At 45.8% G+C, this 9,277-nt stretch overlaps 1 protein-coding gene across 1 annotated transcript in view; it reads left to right on the top strand.

The window, feature by feature from the left end:
• Positions 1-5,427: 5,427 nt before the first annotated feature.
• The window catches only part of LOC122932443 (leucine-rich repeat-containing protein 75A-like), a 427,483-nt gene continuing 423,633 nt past the window's right edge, over positions 5,428-9,277 (top strand). Inside the window, exon 1 of the mRNA XM_044286843.1 lies at positions 5,428-7,188. Coding sequence (XP_044142778.1) covers positions 6,916-7,188 — 273 coding nt within the window. The 5' untranslated portion in view covers positions 5,428-6,915. The remainder of the gene's footprint in view (positions 7,189-9,277) is intronic.

The following is a 9,277-nucleotide window of genomic DNA, read 5'->3' as shown; positions in this document are numbered from 1 at the left end:
GTGGTCATAATAATGAGACTGAACTGTGTATTTGGCCCATGATATTTAATACTAGTAGCTCTAGCGGAAAAAAAAACATGCAAGTGTGAAGGCTGGGTCACCAACTTCTCAGGCTACTTTTACGTTTTTGCTGGATCCGTCTTGGATCAGCAAAAACGCTTCCGTCATAATGATACAACCGTCTGCATCCAGTTGGATTATCTTTAAAATAGCCAAGACGGATCCGTCATGAACACCATTGAAAGTCAATGGAGAGAGGATCCGTTTTCTATTGTGTCAGAGAAAACGGATCCGTCCCCATTGACTTACATTGTCTTGCTCCACACCACATCGCGGACAGAAAAACGCAACCAAACAGAACATATTCTGTTACATTCTGTTTCGCTCAGTTCAGTTCTGCACCCAATGACAACGAATGGGGACAAAACGGAAGCATTTTCCCGCGATATTAGGCCCAATAGCAAAAAGGGAAAGCGCAACTGTGAGTAGCCTAAATTGTGAGCCTCGCTGGCAACATAGGGACTAATCTGTGTACTGCCCTGCTGAATATGCTGGCGCTATTTATGTAACTGTATATGAATAAAAGTGCATCTTAGAAAAACCCAGCTGATTATGAGTTAATAAAATTGCACATTTTTTTCAAGCAGAGAAACTGCATCTTACTGCCGACTGCCCCAGAAGGTGTCGCTTACGGTTTGCTTGGAGGAAGTGTGACTGGCACATCACGGTGTGTTTATATGGCAGAGGTGGCAGCAGCAGTCACTTTCCTCACCGAGGGAGGAGATCAAAGTCTGCTCTCCTTTTTACTAGACATATGCAGTCTTTTGACATAAGGCTGGGTTTACACGTCAGGACTTTTCCTTTAATCAGACTGATGTCCTGAAATAAACCCTGCTATTCCCCATCATGGGCCCTGCAGTCTTCTATACTGGATTATTTGGTTCTGTACACACAACAAATAGCATTTTCGGTGGATCTGTATTGGAAATAACTGTTCCCTCACTAGGTGACCTAATGGTAGTGACAGGACTTGAGCAAGCCTACATCTACAGAAGACCTGTGGTTGGTTCTCCAGGCTGATCCTGTCAAGTTTCTTCAGAAACTGTGTGCAGGTGTATCGATGAGGACGGATGCTGTTCTGAAGGTAAAGGCCGGTCACACCAAATATTGATTGGATTTAGGGTACTTTCACACTAACGTTATTCTTTTCCGGTATTAAAATCCAGTAAAGCAGGGATGTCAAACTCATGGCCCTCCAGCTGTTGCAAAACTACAACTTCAATCATGCCTGGGCATACTGCAGCTATCAGGGAATGATGGGAGTTGTAGTTTTGCAACAGCTGGAGGGCCATGAGTTTGACATCCATGCAGTAAAGGGTCTCAATACCGGAAAAAAAACGCTTCTGTTTTGACCTAATGCATTCTGAATGGAAAGCAATCCGTTCAGTATGCATCAGGATGTCTTCCGTTCCGTCCCTTGTACGGTATTTGACCGGACAAAATACCACAGCATGCTGCGGTATTTTTTCCGGCCAAAATCCTGGAACACTACCGCACTATCCCGGCATTAATTTCCATTGAAATGTATTAATTACCAAGTGTTCCGGAAATTGCCGCATCTCTGGATCCGGTTTTTCAGTCTGCACATCCGCAGTTCTTTCTAGCTTTGAAAAAATTTAATACCGGATCCAGTTTTCCGGATGATACCAGAAAGATGGATCCGGTATTTCAATGCATAAGTCTATCTGGATCCGGAAAAAAAGATATCCGCTTGCATACGGATTCTGGGATCAAGCAGGCACTGCCGGATTCTAACAACGCTAGAGTGAAAGTACCCTAAGATTCCTCTTTTTTTCGTTCAATTTGCATTTCGTTAATTTTATATGTCTACATACCTTCATGTTGTCCTGTGCCGGTTTGTGGCGGTATTTCTGTTACTAAATACCACAGCTAAAACAGGCGTCCGAAAGTGGCAAATGAGACGGCCCTGCCGGCCTATCCCCGCCCACACAGCGCCCACTTTCTTCGGCCTGGTGTTAGTGGGGAGAAGTCACAGAATCGCACCACAATCTGCGCCAGAAATACGCCTAATTTAGGCGTAGTTCTGTTTGATAAATGACTCCCTTTGACTTTAAGAAAGTAGGGGGGAGACTTATCAAACTCGTGTAAAGTAGAACTAGTGTAGTTGCACATAGCAACCAATCAAATTCCACCTTTCATTGTTCATAGCTCCTTTGGAAAATGAAAGGTGGAATCTGCTTGGTTGCTAGGGGCAACTACACTTCACTTTTTGTGATTTTACAGCACTCGCTCGTTTCTGAAATTAGTGCCGGGATGTGATAGCGCCGCCGCCACCTGCCGCCTACACTTGAATTAATATGTTAATTATCTTCATTGGTGGCGCAGTGGCCACAGCCCCTCCCCTCCACCTCAGTACTATGTTCCCATTGGTGGCGCAGTGGCCACAGCCCCTCCCCTCCACCTCAGTACTATGTTCCCATTGGAGGCAGCGTTAGCCGCGCACAGTGGGAGGGAGAGAGAGAGAGATCGCCTCCTTCTCCACTGTGCTGCTGAAGAGAACATGGTGCACGCTGAGAGCGGCGCGTGCCATGTTCTCTAACTGATACTAGGCTGCGCTGCTATCGTTTAATAGTAAAACCCAGTATTGTGTCGATCCGGGTCTATAAGAATCAATTGGGTATCGATACTTTGATACCCGGTGCATCTCTAATGATAACACAACTGTCTGTATCCGTTCAGAACGGATCCGATTGTATTATCTCTAAAATGAACAAGACGGATCCGGAAATAAAACCAATGTAAGTCAATAGGTGCCGTTTTTTTTTTGTGTGTTTGAAAAAACTGATCCAGCACTATCTGGCGGTTTTGTGTCCGCCTTGGTAACGCAACCAAACAGAACGGAATGCATTCTGGTGCACTCTGTTCCGTTCAGTTCAGTTTTGTCCCTATTGATAGTGAATAGAAACAAAACTGAACCGTTTTCCTATGACGGATCTCAATACCGGAAAGGGAAAGCGCAGAAGTGAAAGTAGCTTAGGGCTCTTTCACACTTGCGTTCTTGTCTTCCGGCATAGAGTTCCATCGTCGGGGCTCTATGCCGGAAGAATCCTGATCAGTTTTATCCTAATGCATTCTGAATGGAGAGAAATCCGTTCAGGATGCATCAGGATGTCTTCAGTTCCGGAACGGAACGTTTTTTGGCCGGAGAAAATACCGCAGCATGCTGCGCTTTTTGCTCCGGCCAAAAATCCTGAAGACTTGCCGCAAGGCCGGATCCGGAATTAATGCCCATTGAAAGGCATTGATCCGGATCCGGCCTTAAGCTAAACGTTGTTTCGGCGCATTGCCGGATCCGACGTTTAGCTTTTTCTGAATGGTTACCATGGCTGCCGGGACGCTAAAGTCCTGGCAGCCATGGTAAAGTGTAGTGGGGAGCGGGGGAGCAGCATACTTACCATCCGTGCGGCTCTCGGGGTGCTTCAGAGTGACGTCAGGGCGCCCCACGCGCATGGATGACGTGATCGCATGGCACGTCATCCATGCGCATGGGGCGCTCTGACGTCATTCTGGAGCGCCCCAGGAGCGGCACGGACTGTAAGTATGCCGCTCCCCGCTCCTAATATGGCAACCAGGACTTTAATAGCGTCCTGGCTGCCATAGTAACACTGAACGCATTCAAATGCTTTCAGTACACTTGCGTTTTTCCGGATCCGGCGTGTAATTCCGGCAAGTGGAGTACACGCCGGACCCGGACAACGCAAGTGTGAAAGAGGCCTTAAATGAGGTGCAGGCCAGATTTAAGAAATATTGCAAGTTCACTCCAGCAGGGTGGTGGCATGTAAACTGGAGTAACCGCTTCGGGCATATTTAAAGGGAATGTGTCAATATTTTCTGCCTGTTAAAATGACACATCTCCTTCTTTTTCTAATCTGTCTTTAATTTCTGATTGCAGATTTTTTTCGAATTCCTTTTCCCAAACATAATTATTGGGGCGGCCATCCTGCCTGAGCTGTTCTTAACAGCATTTAGAAATCTGTGTTATGGCAGCCCCATTGTCCATAGACACAATGGTCAGGAGGGGGCTCATCGCCTTCTATGGGAGAGTTTTCTAAGCATGCTCTGTGACCTGTTCACCTATTGTGAATGGTGAATCCTGTATTATCCATATATAGGTGATATCTGTTATAGTAATCTTGCATGTAAAGATAATGAGTTGACTGCTGAAAAAATTATCTGCACAGATCGAGAAGTGACGCCTACGATTAGGCTTAAAACTATATTTAACATACAAACTTGATTTAAACAATAAGTCACTTTCCCTTTGAAGGGGTATTCCCATCTTAGACAATAGGGGCATATCGCTAGGATATGCCCCCATTGTCTGATAGGTGCGGGTCCCACCGCTGGGAACCACACCTATATCGAGAAACGGAGCGGGGAGCACTGTGGCTGGAGGACCCCAGATATCCCGGGGTCCATCCACCACCAAGCGCTAATCCCCGCTTCTCCCACAGAAGTGAATGGGAGCGTGCCGCGCATGCGTGGCCCATGCTCCCATTAATTTCTATGTGGCAGACGGCAATAGCCAAGCCAGCCCCATAGAAATGAATAGAGGGCGGTTGCGCATGCGCAGTGTGTTCTCCTTCACTTTTGGGGCTCCGTTCTCGATATAGGTGTGGGTCCCAGCGGTGGGACCTGCACCTATAAGACAATGGGGGCATATCCTAGCGATATGCCCCCATTGTCTGAGATGAGAAAACCCCTTTAAAGATGCACCAAACTTATCAAACAACTTGCAATGTTTGATAAATTTGGTGCAAATAATGGCAATGCCGACCCAAGCAAACCTGACTTCAAAAATTCCCCTTATGATAAATTTCCTCCTAAGGGCAGTACACCATGCAGATTATGTGCGTCTTTTCCACCATCATTTTCATGCAGAAAAACTACAGCGTAATACAGTAGCAACAAAGTAAATTTAGCAATTCTCATTTTACATTTTGTGTATTTTTTAAAAGTGAAAATTGACCTCATAGAATTCAATGGGGTTGTTAAAATAAACAGAAAGTCTGTACCAAAAAGCGCAACAAAAATAACACATAAAAGCCACACAAAAAATATGATAAATTGTGTGGATTTATATGTGTTATTTTTCATGCTATTTTTGTGTATATTTCATGCAAATTTTCTTCATACAAACACGCAAAGAGTGCAGCTAGCCTTAAAGGGGTACTCCCATCTCATAAATTGGTGGCATATCGCTAGTTTATGCCCCTAATGTCAGATAGGTGCTGGTTCTACCTCTGAGATCTGCTCCTAACGCCAAAATGAGTCCCCAAAGTGAAGGAGATCAAACAGTGCAAGAGCGGCCACCCTCCATTCACTGCTTTGGGAGTCTGTAAAAAAGGTGAGCGCCAGCTTGGCTTTTTCAAGCAGTCCAATAGTGGAGAATGGAGACGTGTCGGTCCATGCTCGGTGCACTCTCCATTCACTTCTACGGGACTTCTGAAAATAGCCGAGCGCCCACTAGGCCATTTTAGGAACTCCCATAGAAGTGGAGGGAGGGCATGCATTTCTATGGGGGCCCTGTTCTGAAGATAGGAGCGGGTCCCACAAGCACCTATCTGACATTGTTGACATATCTTAGCAATATGCCATCTGACATGGGTATAACCTAGAGGTGAGGAAATCGATTTTAACGACAAGCCCTGACAATCTTCTTCACCTGCTTGGCCAGACCCCCACAGATGAAGATGCCCTGATGATGAGACAAATGGATTGGCTCATCTCTAGTATAACCCTTTAAAGCTACCTCATGAATGCCATGCATTGTTCTATGTTATCAACCATTTCAGGCTGACTGTTGGACAACAAGTCTTATAAATGTCGTCGTCCCCCCATGATCACCACATTACATCATCTGTCCAGTTCTGATAACCTCCAGCACAACAAGTGACATACATATCTGTGAGTGACAGCAGCAGCTGTATTATAAGCTTGACACTTCAGGGCTCCTTTAAGAAGAGACAACTTAGACCTCCGCACCGGGGGCTCCCTGATCTCATCTGTTCCAGCAGTGATGGATCTACAGGGGCTTTTCCTGGCACATGCCCAGCAGACCTCTTCCTAGCATGAGAGTGGCCAGCTCCACACACAGGAAACGCCTTCTCCCTGACACAGCCTCTTCTCGTGTGTATGGGAAGCGATGCTGGCTACAGAGAAGCTCCTAGACACCCAAGTCCTACCTGCTGGCTCCTGGGCGTCAGCCACTGGGAAGCCCCCGCCCGCCCCGCTCCTGGTCGGGGGCTCCAAGTTGCTGCAGCCTCCTGGGTTCCTGAGACTTTAATCGGATTGCTTCCCAGTGCCAGGCAGTCTGTGCCGAGAGGCTGAGACTTTTGCGTGTCAAATGATGTGTCTGTTCTTCCCCCCTCCCCCTGTCATCACAAAGCCTTCTGCTGCTGCTCATCCTGGGGCTTCAGAAGGACGCGCAACAGTTTAGTGTGGAGCAGACCCTTGGACTTGGCTGGAGGACACCTCTGACCCGCATGAGGTCCAGGAGATCGCCCTCTTGTAGTGTCCTCAGCTCTGGTTCCTGTTCTTCTGGATGTAAGGTAGAAAGTTCTGCAGCCTGGAAAGGTCTTGGGAGGAAGAAACAGTAGCTAAAGGAGGAAGGGAAAAGGACTCCTGGCTGTGACTACTAGAAATGTTGCAATTTGGAATTTCCAGTGTAAACTGTGAGGACTACTGCTGGATCCTCATCTCCAGGGAAACCTTGTGATGCCATTGCTGGAGTGACTTGCTCAGTGGATCACTGACCTGTTGCACATTTGCTTTGTTGTCTGAGCCCACCAGGATCGTTTCGGATGCCTTTCCTGAGAGATCAATTTTACCATCATGGGCACCAAGCAGACCAAGGTCTGCCAGGCTTCCAGTGTTGGAGGGGAAAGCCCTCAACAGCACCTCCCGGGATCCCGGAGGAGTACTCCTGCCAGGGAGAGAGGGGACTTCTGGTCTTTTGGGGTGAAGTCTGGGGATAAATTAGCCAAGAGTGGATCTTCAAATCAACCCCCTTATCACAGGAGGATCAAGATGATCCAAGACATGATGATGCTATTCAAACAAGGGAGACATGAGGAAGCCACTGAGCTGCTGAGACATCTGAGACAGGTGAGTGCCCAGCCAGGTCCTGAGACAATGAGCCACCAGGATCTAGACCTTCTTGGATTTTATTATATTATATGGTGATGGTACATACCATGCTTATTATGGGATTTATGGATAGATCACGATTAAAGTAGTTTTCTAAAATAGTTAGAAAAAGTTAAGAGTTTAGACTAACCAGATTCAGGAGTTCAGAGCAAAACAGAAACTCTCTTTTTTGGGTGTCCACTCCAACACACTTGGTGTTATGTAAAATCCATCCATCCAATATTGAAGTAAGCACATCCCTGTGGAGAAACGACTTTTCCCATCATCTGCTGAGGATTCAAGGAGGCTGTTGAAGGTTTGAGCAAGACCTACTGTATAGAGAAGGAAATGGAACGAAAATACAGGCTGCCACCAAAATCAGCCACAGTCAATGGTTACTTCTATTAGTCCCCAACAGCACATACACATAAACCAAAGATGGGGCAACAAGGGGGCAGAAATCAGAAGAAACTTCATTTATTATTTAAGGGAATCTGCAAAGTTGAACGTGATTGCCTTAGCCTCAGGCAGCATGTAACAGAGCAGGAGGAGCTGAGCAGATTTATTAATAGTTTTGGTATAGTATAAGTTAAAATAGCAAAAAAAAATAACTTGCCATTTATTAATTGACATATTTGCTCTTTCTGGTCTTGAATGGGTTCTTCAGCTTGAATTATTTTTAGAAACCTTGTGTATCAGTCATTGTGATTGCACAATACCACATGTGATTTTCATACAAACCTTTAGCACGCGATTTGTGCTAATCACAAAGTATGCTTCATTGTTGGACATTTTGGTATATTATTATCTTGGTCGAATTAAAGCTCCTATGCATATGCACATCTAACCCCAGAGGAATACACCTCACACCATCTTGTTAGTGGAACAATTGTGAATATATTTGCGAATTTCGCTTTACATAAGGGACAGAATTCTTATTATAATTTTCAAAAGGTGATGGCTGTACATAAATAATGATAAATCATAATAATTTTTATTATTGTTACTTATGCTGTTTTTACTTTGTCTTTATATTATTACTAGTAGAAGGACCCGGCTTCGCATGGGTATATTTTATCTATTTTATTTAAAGAGGTTGTCCGGTCCCAAAAACAAAATTCTTTTTAGGTGCTCCTAACACCCCTCACCATGCATACATATGCCCCCAATACCTGTTTTCATGTCTGAGCTTTCCTTGCTCCCTGGAAGACATCACATTATCCTGGCAGATCTGTTTACTTTCTTCCCTTCTTGTTTTGTTGAATACATAACTTTATTGATACACAAGCCTGGCTGCACTGCACAGAGATGAGTCACAGGCTGGCCACGCCCCCCACTCTGCTCTGCCTGCAGCAGCTACTCCATCTATAACTCCTGTGTCCATCTTTCTACACCCAGACAGGAATCTGCTTCTCACTCAGTGTCTAAATCTCGTCACTGACCGTCCACGGGCTCTTCCCTCACCATCTCCATAGTGTAATAAACAGCTGGAATCAGCAAGCACGTCCAAACACATCTGTATCTAATCCTATCCTGTGTGATACAGCCTGCTGAGCTGTGTATCTAATCCCATCACTGACCGTCCACGGGCTCTTCCCTCACCATCTCCATAGTCTAATCAACAGCTGGAATCGGCAAGCACGTCCAGACACATCTGTATCTAATCCTATCCTGTGTGATACAGCCTGCTGAGCTGTGTATCTAATCCCATCACTGACCGTCCACGGGCTCTGTCCTCACCATCTCCATAGTCTAATCAACAGCTGGAATCGGCAAGCACGTCCAAACACATCTGTATCTAATCCTATCCTGTGTGATACAGCCTGCTGAGCTGTGTATCTAATCCCATCACTGACCGTCCACGGGCTCTTCCCTCACCATCTCCAGAGTGTGATAAACAGCTGGAATCAGCAAGCACATCCAGACACATCTGTATCTAATCCTATCCTGTGTGATACAGCCTGCTGAGCTGTGTATCTAATCCCATCACTGACCGTCCACGGGCTCTTCCCTCACCATCTCCATAGTGTAATAAACAGCTGGAATCAGCAAGCACGTCCAAACACAT

This window comes from Bufo gargarizans, chromosome 3 (assembly GCF_014858855.1).
Source record: "Bufo gargarizans isolate SCDJY-AF-19 chromosome 3, ASM1485885v1, whole genome shotgun sequence".
Taxonomy (NCBI): domain Eukaryota; kingdom Metazoa; phylum Chordata; class Amphibia; order Anura; family Bufonidae; genus Bufo; species Bufo gargarizans.
This window is presented reverse-complemented; position numbering and strand designations above follow the sequence as displayed.